At 53.3% G+C, this 14,824-nt stretch overlaps 1 protein-coding gene across 2 annotated transcripts in view; it reads right to left on the minus strand.

The window, feature by feature from the left end:
- The window catches only part of PKD1L1 (polycystin 1 like 1, transient receptor potential channel interacting), a 133,523-nt gene that overhangs the window by 50,866 nt on the left and 67,833 nt on the right, over positions 1-14,824 (minus strand). For both annotated transcript variants that reach the window (XM_078442613.2, XM_078442612.2), the window contains 9 exons: positions 13,709-13,921; positions 12,628-12,870; positions 10,844-10,954; positions 10,575-10,732; positions 9,073-9,173; positions 5,766-5,958; positions 4,085-4,168; positions 1,765-1,972; positions 467-573 (listed from right to left, as the gene is read on the minus strand). In XM_078442613.2, the coding sequence (XP_078298739.2) occupies positions 467-573; positions 1,765-1,972; positions 4,085-4,168; positions 5,766-5,958; positions 9,073-9,173; positions 10,575-10,732; positions 10,844-10,954; positions 12,628-12,870; positions 13,709-13,921 (1,418 nt within the window). The remainder of the gene's footprint in view (positions 1-466; positions 574-1,764; positions 1,973-4,084; positions 4,169-5,765; positions 5,959-9,072; positions 9,174-10,574; positions 10,733-10,843; positions 10,955-12,627; positions 12,871-13,708; positions 13,922-14,824) is intronic.

The raw sequence follows: 14,824 nt of genomic DNA on the forward strand, positions 1-14,824 counted from the left end.
TGCATGTCTGGCGTGGACTAGTCTGGAATTAACCTCTTCTTGATGAACACAGGACACTCGGAGCCCATACGGATCATACATGAAATTCTCCAGGAGAACGAACCTTGCAGTTCTCCTACGCTTTCCGGAAACATCAGGAGCCTGTACTCCTGATAAATTACCCCTCTCCGTCCAACCACAGGGTCTTACATAGCGTTGCTCTCCCAAGCAGGGTGAACCGAATTCACTGAGTGCTGTCAGTACCATAGGAAGGGCTGGGCGTCTGACCCTCACCAGCGGATAAACCCAATACCCCTCCTCCCTCCCTCTTGTGCTTAACCAGACTCTAGTCTACTTCACACAGCCCTGGGAGCAGTGTTACAAATCCGTCTGTGTGCATGTGCTCCTTATTGGGAAGTGATGCTCGGTATTTCTACTTCCGCGGACGCGTGCTAAGGCCACATGGGGTCTGATGGGCTGCGCTCACCTCAGGACAAAGGTGTGTCTGGAGTTCCTTTCAAACAGGGGCTTTTCTGGACAGTAGAGTTCTCTGGGTTCTGAAACTCCATTTTCTCCACATAAAACAATGTAAACCTCCAAAGATAAGAGAGTGAGAGTCTGAGATCATGAACACAGGATACTACCCTGTGTGTGCACCTTCTCCCAGCCCCCAACCTTCCCAGAACCTTCCAGAAGGCCAAAGACAATAACGCGGTCCTGAGGGGCCAAGAAGATGCCCCGCCCCGTCCCTGGATGGTGCCTCCCCAACTTCCCTGGGAGAGACGGCGAAGGAGCACCTGCCACGGCGGCTGATTTCTACATGTTTGATCTAGAAAACCAGATGGCAACTTGGGTTCACTAGGGCACATGTCTGTCTCAGGAGGGAGAGGACAGGACAGTGGGCATGTTGTCCTCCCTCAGCTCAGAGGGGAGACTGGGAGAGGCTGGGGGGCAGTGACAGTGACTGAGGTGGACCAGGGGAGGCCAGATGGCAGTGACAGTGATTGAGATGGACCAGGAGCCCCGCAGGTGCACACTCCGGCCAGGAGGGCTTGCTGCCCCTCACTGGGGTGGCTTCTGTCCTACATAAGTGCCTGATTCTGGGGCCGTGCAACCTGTCACTCTTCCATTTAAGAAAGTTCCTTATGTATTTCCAGTTTTTAAAATCCTTCCCCGTTGCAAAGTACATATTTCCTTCGAGAAGTTTCTAAATATTGTTTTGTTGTTGTTTTAAGTACGCTTCATGCCCTGCGTGGAGCCCAACGTGGGGCTTGAACTCACAACTCTGAGATCAAGACCTGAGCTGGGAACAAGAGTCAGACACTTAACCGACTGAACCACCCAGGTGCCCCCGTATTTTGTTTTAATCTTTAAATTTTGTGGAAGTGCTTTCGGGTATAACGTGAAGTGGACATTTCATATTGCTTTTTTCTACAAGAAAAGCCACTGTCCCCAAACGTCTTGCTGAACTGTCCCCACTCCTCCCACGGGGCCTCCCCCATCGCACCCATTCCGTCCTTAGCCTCACATGGGGCTGGATGCCTGCAGTGCTCCCCACAGACGAGGTGGGGGGGGGGTCGACGGGGAGGCCCTGAGGGCAGGGGAGGGGGGCTCGCGCAGACAGGCAGGTGAGGGAGAGCAGGATGGCAGGAGAGGAGCCTCCCCCCCACCCCCCCACCGTCGGATGGAGTCGAAGGGGCAGCTGGGATGGCCAGTGTCCACGCCGTCACTCACGCCATCCACAGCCTTGCACACGAGAGCGCAAGCCCCGCGATGAGCCCTTACCTTGGCGCTACAGTGGGCTGGAGCCCGGAAGCCTGTGTCTACGACAACCGCGTATAGCTGGTGGTCGGCTGGAGTGTCTTCTTGCAGGAAAATGTACCCCACCTTCTCTCTCTCATGACGATCCACACGCCTGGTTTTGGTAACCAAAAGTGCATAGAGAACCATAGAAACCGCAATCAAAATACTGGGAAGCAGGTTTTCCGGGTGTCTGTAAACAGAAGGAGAGGAATGAACAGTAAATTATGAAGATAAAGCTCCCCAGGCTGGCTCACACTCACTCACACTCACTCACACTCACATTCACACACGGGGCCCCCGCTGGTCTTCACTGATGTGTGTAGACGTCTGTCGGCCCCATAACTGGGAGAAGCAGGCAGACTCTTGCTGGGACGCGGTCAACAGGGGAAGGCAGAGGGAGCGACCTCTGCCGTCCGGTGTTGGGACGGGTCAGAGCCCCTCTGGGGGAAGCCGCTGGCGGCTGGATCAGGAGCCGGGACTCAGACAAAGCATCCTGGGGACCGGCCAGCTTCGGGGTCGGAAGGGTGTTGCCGTGCGGGGCAGTCGCTCATGTCCCATCTCTGAGAAGCTTTCTTTATGAAATGGGATGAGAACAGGGCACCTGGGTGGCTCAGTCTGTTAAGGGTCTGACTCTTGATTTTGGCTCAGGTCGTGATCTCCTGGGTGCGTGGGTTCGAGCCCCACATCAGGCTCTGCGCTGACAGCGTGGAGCCTGCTTGGGATTCTCTCTCTCCCTTTGTCTGCCCCTCCCCACTCACGTTGTCTCTGTCTCTCTCAAAATAAATAAAACTTTAAAAATTAAAAAAGAGAGGGAAAAAGGAATGTGATGAGAACAGCCGTCTCGCTGAGCAGTACGTGCGACATCCGTAGTGGGCTTGCACACGTGCATGCAGTGGGTGTTCCCTCCCTCCCTCCCGGCAGACCCTGTCCTGCGTGCTCTGGCTGCCTGCACCCCTACACCTGTCACTCGCCACCTGCTCCAGGCACCAGTGCTGGCCGGGGGCAGGGGGCACCGAACACTCCAGACCCACGGAGCGGGGTCCCCTTCGAGTCACTCGTGCCAGCACCCTAACCTGGAATGGAGTCTTACGGGCCTCTGACGGGGTTTCGAAGGGTGGGCGTGGGGCCTGGCTTCGTGGGGTTGCTGTCCTCCCAGAACATTCCTGTCCCTGCAGGACTCCAGGGGCTGCCCCTCCCCTGACAGCTCAGCCCCCTGAAGTTCTGTCTGAAACCACAGTTGGACAGCTGTCCTGAGTCCCAGTCACTGGGCTCCTGGTGACCCCAGTGTCCCCAGGATTAATAAAGTACAGCCAGATTCCCCATCACAATGAGATTTGGCACAGAAACCTAACACCCAACGCTCACCAGAAAATTCAGATACTCATTCAGCAAACACCCACGCAGCACCTGCTGTGTGCCAAGCCCGGTCCTCCTCTGTGTGCGTGACACTGAAGAGTCAAAAGAGGGCGCCGCTCCATGGCTCACACTCTCCTTACCCGTAGTTCAGAAACCAACACACGTATTCTTTCTTTTATGTTTATTTATTTATTTATTTTGAGAGAGAGAGAGAGAGAGAGAGAGAGAGAGAGAGAGAGAAGGCAAGTGGGGGAGGGACAGAGACAGAGTGAGAAAGAGAGAGTCCCAAGCAGGTTCTGCACTGTTAGCACAGAGCCCTATGCAGGGCTTGAACCCATGAACTGTGAGATCATGACCTGAGCCAAAATCCAGAGTCAGATGCTTAACTGACTGATCCACCCAGGCGCCCCCAAATACACTGTTTCTATACCAAAAAATGGCTATAGAATAGGGTTGAGTCCAAATCTGTTCTCTAAAATGGGACACTTTTGGAGGGTACCTGGCTGGCTCAGTCACTAGAACATGCGACTCTTGGTCTTAGGGTCGTGAGTTCGAGCCCCATGTTGGGTGGACAGATCACTCAAACAAAAAACCAAACTAACTTCAAAAATAATATTAATAAAACAAAATGGGACACTTTTGAAGAGAAAGAGGGAGCCACGAACACACATAAACCAGGACGGGCAAACCACCGCATCCTCCCTGGCAAGAATGACCAGCCAAGGCTCAGCGTGACGGGAAGCGCGCTGACTTTCCTGTTTATACATCTCGTCAGCGGATGTAAGTACAGAGAAATGTACGTGACGTTCCGGACGACTGTCTGGTAACACGGGTATTCCAAAAGGCAAGTTGACCATAAGGGACGTGGGTTTCAGGCATACCCGGGTGTCCCGCTTGGTCAGCGGGGCAAACAAAACTTTATTCTCATTTGGAAAACGGAGCTCACCTCTGCAGCTTGGAAACACCCTCCACTGAAAAGCCGGCGCTCAGGTTTCTTCTTGCGACAGAGACCGGTGCGAGGCGATCGTAGCTAGGAGGGAGACACGGCTTAGGACGGCACGTGTGTGTCGAGGGCTGTGTCGACCATGTCATGTACGCGGATTAAGGGAGGGCCGGGAAGGGTGATGGGTTACAGCACTTACAACAGACACCTGTTATGCAGACACCTCAGTGTCCACACCGTGCACAGTCCAGCTCAGGCCCGGACACAGCAAGTTCAAGTCCCAGCCCTGCTGTGGGCAGATGAGTGGCCCCTAAGCAGACTCGGGGTATAGGGACCCTGTCACCGTCACTCCTACCAAAAGACTGACTTTGTTTGACTAAAACCCACCTCTCCCTCGTTGTCTCGTGAGCAGACCCCGTGTGGCGTTCACTCTCGTGCCCCTGGCTCGTGGAAAAGTGCCCGCGGACGGCGGGATGTGATGGAGAATGAACAGCTGTGTTAATGCGTTTGTGGTCAGTTTGACATCAGAGGTAAATACTGATCCATTACAGTAGGGCCGGTGATTTACTAGCCTGGGCACCATATAAATTGAACAGCACAACCGAAGAAGAGGAGGGAGACACGCAGACGTGGGCGTGAGCTGGGCATCTCGGTCTCCTAACAGACGCCACAAAACACGGCTCCTCGTGACTTGATTTTTCTCTCCCCTTCCCTCTCCTTCCCCCCCCTTCCCTTCCCTTTCTTTCCCTTCCTCCTTTCCTTCCCTTCTTCCCTTCCTTCCTTCCACCCTTCCTTCCTCCCTCCCTTCCTCCCTCCATTCTCCCTTCCCTCCCACTCTCTCTTTCTCTTCCTCACTCCCTCCTTCCCTCCCTCCTTATTTTGAGAGAGAGAGAGAGAGAACATACACATGGGCAGGGGAGGGGAAGAGGGAGAAAGAGAATCCCAAGCAGGCTCCACACTGTCAGCACAGAGCCGGATATGGGGCTTGATCCCACGACCTGTGAGATCACGACCTGAGCTGAAACCAAGAGTCAGACACTCAACTAACTGCGCTACCTGGGCGCCCCGAGACTCGATTCTAAAAAGGAAATGACCATTTCTACTTCTGAACGTGCCCGATCACTGTACCCTCCCCTCTAGTGGAAAGGTCCCGGCAGAGCCTCTCACAGGACTGCCCGTTCTGCCTAGATGATAAAGAATTTCTGATCGAGCAGCGTGACCAATACACCCAAATCTTCCAGAGGGCCGATGTGGTCCGTGTGGGGACTTTCCTGCACAGGAAATCTGCCTTCACAACCACGCGGTGGGGGGCTTCCTGCAGGTGGGGCGCCAGGGCACAGGGGGTGGGGGGGAGCGGCGAGAGCAGACGCCCCACGGCCCGAGTGCAGACGTGCCCCCAAGAATGCGCAGAGGCGGCCGACACCAGGCGCCACCCCCCACCCACCAGCACATTTCTTCAGAGGATGTGGGGGAACAGCTACCATGTGCCGTCACCCTGGGGAGGGGAGGGTACAGAGAACCCAAGAGCCAGATCCTGCAGCATGGAGGGGACCAGACCTGCCGACGGGAGGGATGCACAGTTTTCCCAGGGCCACGGCCAGGGAGGCCCCACTCTGGGCCCCACGCAGAGGAAAATGCAGCCGTGGTGTAAAAGTCGGGTTTGTCCTCACCAGTACGTCCCTACCTGCAGCTCACTTTCCCTGGAGAAGCTCCGGGCTGCGGAGAGGAGTTTGTAGACCTCCATTCCCTCATTTCCCAGAAGATGCATTGGAGCCACTGGAAACGCACAGTATAGTTGACGGCCTTGGCGAAATACTTGTTCCGAGGGCTTCTGTCATAGTCAGCATCCAGTAAGGATAAGTATCCCAAGCTCGTGTCTAAGGAGAGAAAAAAACCCAACTCAATACAACCTGAAGTTTGCAAAAAGGCATAATGAACCCCAAAGGTGGCCGGGGCAGGGGGGCAGTGGGTGGGGGAGGGTAGTGGGCGGGGGGGGGCAGTGGGACAGCAGGTGGGGGGTAGTGGGCAGGGGGGCAGGGGGACAGCAGGTAGGGGGATAGAGGGCAGGGGGGCAGGGGGGCAGTGGGGGCAGTGGGACAGCAGGTAGGGGTGTAGTGGGCAGGGGGGCAGGGGGCAGTAGGGGTAGTGGGCAGTGGGGCAGTGGGGGCAGTGGGACAGCGAGTAGGGGGGTAGGGGGCAGGGGGCAGGGGGCAGTGGGGGCAGTGGGACAGCAGGTAGGGGGGTAGGGGGTAGTGGGCAGGGGGGCAGTGGGACAACAGGTAGGGAGATAGTGGGCAGGGGGGCAGGGGGCAGTGGGGGCAATGGGACAGCAGGTAGGGGGGTAGGGGCTGGGGGCAGGAGGCAGTGGGACAGCGGTAGGGGGACAGTGGGCAGGGGGGCAGGGGGACAGCAGGTAGGGAGATAGTGGGCAGGGGGGCAGGGGGCAGTGGGGGCAATGGGACAGCAGGTAGGGGAGTAGTAGGCATGGGGGCAGGGGGCAGTGGGGGCAGTGGGACAGCAGGTAGGGGTGTAGTGGGCAGGGGGCAGTAGGGGTAGTGGGCAGTGGGGCAGTGGGACAGCGGGTAGGGGGGTAGGGGGCAGGGGGACAGGGGGCAGTGGGGGTAGTGGGACAGCAGGCAGGGGGGTAGGGGCTGGGGGCAGGGGGCAGTGGGGGCAGTGGGACAGAAGGTGGGGGGGTAGGGGGTAGTGGGCAGGGGGGCAGTGGGACAGTGGGTAGGGGGGTAGTGGGCAGTGGGGCAGGGGGCAGGAGTCATACTCTCCAACTCCACACCACCCCACCCCTGCTCTCTTTGGCCCCTCAGCCTCCTGCCAAATACCAGCACGTCCCAAGTCTGCTGTCGTCATGGTAAGAACAGTGCGGTAACCATGAGAAGGCAGCCGGTCACTTTTGGATGACTTTTATGCTTAGAAACAAAAATATTTGGGGTGCCTGTCTGGCTCAGTTAGTAAAGTGTGTCAACTCTTGATCTCAGGGCTGTGAGTTCAAGCCCCACATTGGGTATAGAGATTACTTAAAAATAAAATCTTTAAAAAAATTTAACAGTCCATTTATTTAAAATTTGCCCTTAAGATTTTTAAACACTAATTTTTTTTTTTTTTTTTTTTTTATTAGAGAAAGAGAGAGAGCTCATATGAGCGAGGTACAGAGGGAGAGAGAGTGTGGAGCCCGATGTGGGGCTTGAACTCTTGAACCGTGAGATTGTGACCTGAGCCGTAGAGGGACACTTAACCGACTGAGCCACCCTGGAGACCTGTCCCTAATAAATGATTTTGAGACAACCAACTACTTGTAAAAACGTGAAATTAGGGTGCCTGGGTGACTCAGTCGGTTCTTCGGCTCAGGTCATGATCTCACAGTTCATGAGTTCGAGCCCCGCGTCGGGCTCTGTGCTGACAGCTCGGAGTCCAGAGCTTGCTTTGGATTCTGTGTCTCCCTTGCTCTCTGCCCCTCCCCTGCTCGTGCTCTGTCTCTGTCTCTTTCAAAAATAAACATTAAAAATTTTTTCAAAAAAATATGAACATCAACCTGTATCTCACACCACCTACAGTGAGAAGCATCGATCAGAGATCTAAACACAAACGAATTAAGCAATATAGACACCAAAAGAAAACCTAAATGTGAATGATTTCTTTCAGAACCTGGGTATAAGGAATGAATTTCTAACTAGGACTCAAAATCTAAGAGTAACTTAAAACAAGTTGATAAATTTTACTCTTAAAAAAAGTTTGCAATGCAAAAAAAACCCCAATGAAAACAAAGTAAAAAATATAGAAAAATATAGAAAAAATGTGGAAAAAATAAACTTGAGAGAGAAATGGGCATATATGAATAGGTCACCAAAAAAGGAGGTAGTGATCTTTAAACGTGTGAAATAATGCTGAAATGACATATAAATTGCAACCTTTTTTCTTTTTTTCCCTAGGTTTCTGTCGGTTTGAAATTTCTTACAATAAAAAACTATGGAGGGGCGCCTCGGTGGCTCAGTCGGTGAAGCATCTGACTCTTGATTTCGGCTCGGGTCACGATCTCACGATCTGTGGGTTTGAGCCCTGCGTCAGGCTCTGTGCTGACAGCACGGAACCTGCTTGGGATTCTCTCTCTCTCTCTCTCTCTCTCTCTCTCTCTCTGCCCCTCCCCCACTGGCTCTCTCCCTCTCAAAATAAATAAACCAAACAAACAAACAAAAACTATTAAAAAGAAACATCAAAGGCAAAGTGTTTTAAACTACCAGTGAGAATCTGAAGATGGTTAACCATGTTGTCCATGCTGAAAAGAAACAAGGAGCTCACAGTGCCCAGTTCTCAGAGGAAAAGAGATCCGACAGAAATGTGAAAACAGAGGCGACAGGTGTGCCAGCCGGAAGCCAATGCTTGTGCAAGGTCCACAGCCCACGGAATTGGTTGGGCCCATGTGCTTATGGAGTGTGGACGCCCCGAAGCAGCCAGCCTGTTTCTTGCCTTCCGGGAACAACAGAGACTCAGGAGCCTAAGCAAACAGGGTCGGCCCAGACCAACCCTGCCCTGCCCTGCCCGCTGATGGCCGGGAGAGATCCTGGGGCGGCAGGGAGGCCGTCAAGTCATGGCCCTGATGCTGGGAGGCAGAGCAGCAAACAGGAGTGGCAAACACAAGGTGTCAGGGGAGCAGCCAGCAGAGAGATCCCAGGGGTCGGGGAAGGTCCACCAAAGAGGAGTTTGGAGGGTCCACAGAGGGTAGCGGAGGCCAGGAAGGGAGGCGCTGCAGAAACCGGAAGCCGCGGGAAGGTGCTGTGGAGGGGGAGATGGGCAGGGTCGGTGACCACAGCCCAGGGCACCGCTGCATACTGGGGTCAGGCTGGATGCACACGGGCCGCCTCTGCACGCGGCATGACACTTCCACCAGGAGTAGGAAAGTCCCCGCTGTCTGTGCATGTCTTGCGACAGCTGCTGTCATCACACGGACAACTAAGGTTTGTGAGATCCTGTGCACTGACCTCTCAGAGAAGCGGCAGGGACATACATGTGTACCATTGGCTCATCCCAGACGTAGACCTTTTTCACAAGAAAATCGGAAGGAGTAGGTTTCTCAGAGAACCTAGGAAGGAAAAGCAAAGCAATAGTGTCGAGTTTTGTTTTGCTTTTTTCCTGTTGAGGACCTCTGTCATGCGACGTTGTGCAAGGACAAGGACGTGGGCTGGGACTCCAAGGGGCCACTGTGCGTGTCCCCCGGCAGCACCAGCTCTCAGTAAGAACTACACGCCCTCCCTCCCTTCACTGCATTAAAAATAAAAACTTCTGGGGCGCCTGGGTGGCTCAGTCAGTTAAGCGTCTGACTTCGGCTCAGGTCATGATCTCATGGTTCGTGAGTTCAAGCCCCGCGTCGGACAGCTCGGAGCCTGGAGCCTGCTTCAGACTCTGTGTCTCCCTCTCTCTCTGCCCCTCTCGGACTCACACTCTGTCTCTCTCTCAAAAATAAATAAGCGTGTTTTTTTTTTTTTTTTTTAAAAAGCAAAGAGCCATGCTTCCCACTCAGTGGGTCAGCTCATGTGACCAGATGAGGGTCAGCCGACATACACTGAGTCCGTGCTGTATGCGGTGTGGATGTTACCCTGTGGAAGACACACCTAGCTGAGGTGCCCACCTAGGCAGGGCAGCAGGACAGACGGAGGAAAGCTTTGTCTGACAGCTGAAGGACGCGGCCCTCAGGGAGGAGAAATGATCCAGCAGATCCCCGGGCCCACCCAGACAGACGTGAGCTCTCAGTGCCGGCGGCATCCGCTGGCTCTGTTCATGCAGGATTCATTCCTAAAAACCTTCCCGGTGGTCATTCACCTGTGTTCCTTTGTGATGTATCCATAGGGCGGGCCTCCCGAGGCCTCACCGACTCAACATTGCTGAGAGACAGGATTCGTTTACCAAGTCTCCTCAGATACATCTCTTTGAACGCATTTTTTCTTCTTATAAAAATAAACAGAAAGTAAGAGGATTCTGGCCCAGGTCTACACGGTGAGAGAGAAGTGGATTCCTAATGAGGCCACCGGTATTTGGGCGTTTCTTATGCTAATAAGCTGAGCAGGTAGGAATCCAAAATCAGGAAAAACTCGGCAGGAAGCTTATTCTGTGAGCAGGTGACCATGTTACATATGGCACATAATTCTGTTAGACAATGAGCTCAGGACTGCATTAAAAGTGAATTTCACTCCCTGGGGGCGCCTGGGTGGCTCAATCTGTTGAGCATCAGACTCTAGATCTTGGCTCAGGTCATGATCTCCAGGTTCATGAGTTCGAGCCCCAAGCCAGGCTCTTTGCTGACAGTGCAGAGCCTGCCTGGGATTCTCTCTCTCCCCCTCTCTCTGCCCCTTCCCCACTCTCTCTCTCTCTCTCAAGATAAATAAACTTCATAAAAAAAGAATTAAAAGTAAATTTACTCCGTAGCTTTTTGCAAGGACTTTGTCGCTGGCTGGAAAGAAACCCTGGTGGCCTCCCCACAACACACCTTACCAGCACCATGACCGGGAACGCTCTTGAAACGGGCCTAGAGAATTCTATCCTTATCTGCAGAGACTCCTGGGGGCTTTCGGAACGCCCGGTGAACCGATGAAAATTCACCGTCTCCCGAAGCAACGCAAAGGTCGTCCTGTTTCTCCTCTCACCCTGTCACCACACGGAAAGTGAGGTCAGCAAAATTTGCCTTGGGAAAAGTCAAGGCACATGAGGCCGTGCGGCCTACGTGAAGTCGAGGTGGCTTGGGCAAGACCCCCTCACCAGGCCGTCTTCCTCCCCGAACTCCACAACCACAGGCTCCCTCAGCCGCTGCCTGCTGATGGGCCTTCTGCCGGAGCAGGTGAACAGGGACAGGGCGACAAGCGGGCCAATCTGCAGAGACAGGAGCACCTAGGAGCCGAGTGGCAGTACTGGGAACCCGACAGCAGGGGGCGGGGTGGAGAAACACGGCTCCCTTTACTGGTTAGGAAGGCAGGACTGTGATTACTCTTATTATTAATAATTTCTAAAGTCTCTAAAGTAGTTTCGTCTTTCACTTTAACAGCTCACACCAGAAGAACAGCGGCAGATCGTAGACAATCAGGAAGGTACAGAAAGGCGTACAGAAGAGACACGGATAGCTGGCCTGTGGCACTGTGGCTCAGAGAACCTGTCTGGGGTGCTGTGTCCCGACCCGTCTCTGTGCCCCAGACACATACTGGGCACGCAAAGCATTCTCCTCACTGTTTGCACAGAATCTTCCAAAGTCACTAAAAGCCCCCGACTCATGTAATTTCAACTGGCGATGCATGGATAATAATTCATTTAAATCACCAGTGAGCTGGATCCCTCTGTCGAACATTTAGATACATTTCTATTTAGGTGATCACACATAATGTTGTTTTGAATAAATAAGTAAAACAGCACATCTTGCTTTAAATAGCTCTTTTTCTCCTTCCTCTGTAGGCTCAGTGTAGCAGCAGGTCCAGCACGTGAAGCTGCTCGGAGAACATGCAGCGTGGACGCCTGCTCGCCGTGCCTCCCCAGAAGCGAGTCTCTCTAAAGAACTGTGCTGCTGCGTGTTAAAAAAATCATTTTGATTTCTATTTCCTGTTTGTTAATTTGAATGATTTTCGGGGCGCCTGGGTGGCTCAGTCGGTTAAGTGACCGACTTCGGCTCAGGTCATGATCTCACAGTTCATGGGTTCAAGCCCCGCGTCGGGCTCTGTGCTGACAGCTCGGAGCCCAGAGCCTGCTTCAGGCTCTGTGTCTCCCTCTCTCTCTCTGCCCCTCCCCAGCTTGCACTCCGTCTCTCTCAAAAGTAAATAAATGTGAAAAAAAAAAAAAGAATGATTTTCACATGCTAACTAGCCATTTCTATTTCCCTAAGAAAATAACAACAGGTCGATGTTTTCTCAGATGAGCATTTTTCACCAAGATAAGCTGTACGTCATTCAGTCGTCAGACATTTACTGGGTACCTGAGCCAAGTGGGGGGTGTGGAACACACAGAGGATGCCGACTCTGCCCTCCCAGCTCCTGTGACAATGGGGTTCTGTAGGTGGTTTCCGGGCGCAGGAGGTGAAGCAGGGGCTCCCAGAATCGCCAAGAGTTGGCCCCACCTTCCCCGACCTCCCCATTCTCACACCCTGCTCTGACTCTGGTCCCCTCTTCTGCCGAATCCCCCAAGAACCCAGCGGCCACGCTTGCTGGTTCAGCCTCGAGGGGCCAGTGAGGTAAGTGTGGAAGACAAGAGGTACAGGCTAGTGGGCCCAAGGCAGCCCCGTCTCAAGTCTCACGGAGTTACATTCTTCCTCTGATTTGCAGAAACAGGTAAAACGGCCCCTTAGGCAATACTGAGTGGGCCCAGGTCCCAGGATCCCAGGGAGACCTAGTTTTGCTAAAAGCTTCTTCCGAGAAAACTAGAGCCAACCGCACATTGTAAGCGGCCCCGCTCTTGGACCTGAGCGAAACGTGCCACGCTGACCCCTCTCTTCATCATCAAAGCATAACCACTGCACGGCGGAGGTGCTCACTGGAAGGGATGGGTCACCCGCCGTATGGTACCTGGCCGGGAGCTCGTCGCCCCGGATATGGGTTCTTCTTGAAGAGCATGAGCTGGCTAATGTAACACGGGCTTTGCATCCCCGCCGCCGCAGGCCTCTGTCCGGCCAGGCCGCCAGGTAAATGCATGCGCACGGGGCCCAGGCTCTGCATGGCGCCCTGATGGTCGTGATGAAGAAGCGTGCAGAACTCCATCTGCCCAGCGCTGACGCAGAGCTGACGCTCCTTGGCTGCAGAGAGACTGTCCTGGAACAGCAGAGAGTCAAACGCTCACAGCACAAATGAGTACGCGGTCTCGAATCCAGAAGCAGGGGGGAGACAAAGTCATGAAAAGGTAGCTCATCTCAAGGTAGTTTGGACTAGCTGGTGATACGGGGATGTAAACACCAAATACCAGTAGCACACAACCTGTTTTCTTTGGTTTTGGGCCCTGTGCCTGGAACATTTTATTCACTTTGCGACAACCGCTATCCTTCTATTTGTTTTGCGACAACCGCTATCCTTCCGGTTTCTCAGCCCATCCAGAAGGAACCTCAATACTGCGTGGTCTTGCTGTGTAGATGGGAGTGCATGCCTTGGGGTTTAGTGCAGGGTGGGTGTGAGGTGAGCAGCTCGTGTTTCTAAATGCGTAATTGCTAATCAGTTGCTATGAGGGGAGCATCTGTGTATTTCTGATTTCCCAAGTATCGGTTAAACCAGTAGGTCTGGACAGGAGGGAGGTAGTTATGTATCAGAGGGCTGCTTTTCACATTAACGCACATTAGAAATCATTTGTATTACTTCACTTTGCTCCTCAAGAAGCAGAAAGTGTGCTCAGAAATGCCGTCTCTAAGTCAGGCACCGCTCCAGACACCCCAAAAGGGACTCTACCAAAACATGGAAGGATGGAACGGAAGCAAAGTTTCATCGTGAACGTTACAGCGTTCACACGAAACACTCGAAATTCAAACCAAAAATCTCCAAAGGCGCCCACGACCACCCAGAACAAGCCACACGGAACTTCAGGAACCAGTTATGGTCTCGGTGTCTAGAAGCAGCCACGAGAGGGGATGGCTGTTACCAATGAAGATGAAGTCTGACTTACCAACAAGAGGGCCGAGATGACCTTAATGCCCTCTTCTTGGAGGAAGCCCACGTTCCTCGGGGTCTCCTGGTCAGACACTTCCCAAATGGCAGACACCAGCAGTATGAGCTCCAGCATTGTGCCCTTGGCCACCGCGGGCCTCCCCGAGAGCAGGCTCTGAGCCAGGAGCGCCTGGGTGGACTTCAGGATGAGAGCTGCACTCGTAAAGCTTACCTGCGGGAGAAGCAAAGGCGTAACCAGTCTCCCTGCACCTGTCTCCTCCATCACTCCTGGAAACAGCAAATGCAGCACCACAGCTCCAGATGGTGGGGTTCGAGCCCGGGTTCTGCCTAGTGGAAGACTGGCCAAATTCAGAGGTGCCAATTTCCTCTCTGGTCTTCGGTTTCCTGACCCATGAAACGACCAGAGAAAATAAGGGTCTCTAATAACCGTTATGCAAAGACGCTGCTGGGTCTGAACCCAGCGACCCTCTTATGGTTCCCCAAGCATCAACGTCTTGCCCTGCAGTGTCCTTTCCCTGCGTCTGCTGGCAAAATCCTACTTTACTCTCTTTTTTCCTAAACTCCTAATAGGGACCATTTTCAAACATACACGAAAACAGAATAACCCAGCTGTGATTATTACTCATCGACAAGAGATTTTCTCCCTCTCCTTTGGTTTCTAAGAAGATATTTAAAAACAAATTGCATGGTTTCTACTGTTTCCATGCACGAACACGTCAGTGTGTACGGCTGACATGAGAACTCTTTCTGAAGACGTGCCCACGACACCATTACTGCACCGGACAGGATTAATCATGATTCTTTCCCATGTATCTTTTAAAACCAACGTCAAGTGTCCACCAGGCAAAGTACTCTGCATCACTGCCCGTGTTTCTGGAGCTCCCTGTGCCCCTCCTCCTTACAGGACCTGGCATATTTACCGAAGCGTGTCTGTTTCCGCATTTAGCGCCTGTCATGGGTGCCCCAAAGACAGCACTGAATGTGTCCCTCCTTTGTGCCCTGGCAGCTCCCGGCAATTGCCAAGTAAATGGGTATCGATGAAACGAAAATAAGATTCTACTTTCCGACAGCCATGCTTGTTTAGCCAGAACGTGGCTTGGAAACACTTCCTGAC

Source organism: Panthera onca, chromosome A2, assembly GCF_046562875.1.
Source record: "Panthera onca isolate mPanOnc1 chromosome A2, mPanOnc1 haplotype 2, whole genome shotgun sequence".
NCBI classification, from domain to species: domain Eukaryota; kingdom Metazoa; phylum Chordata; class Mammalia; order Carnivora; family Felidae; genus Panthera; species Panthera onca.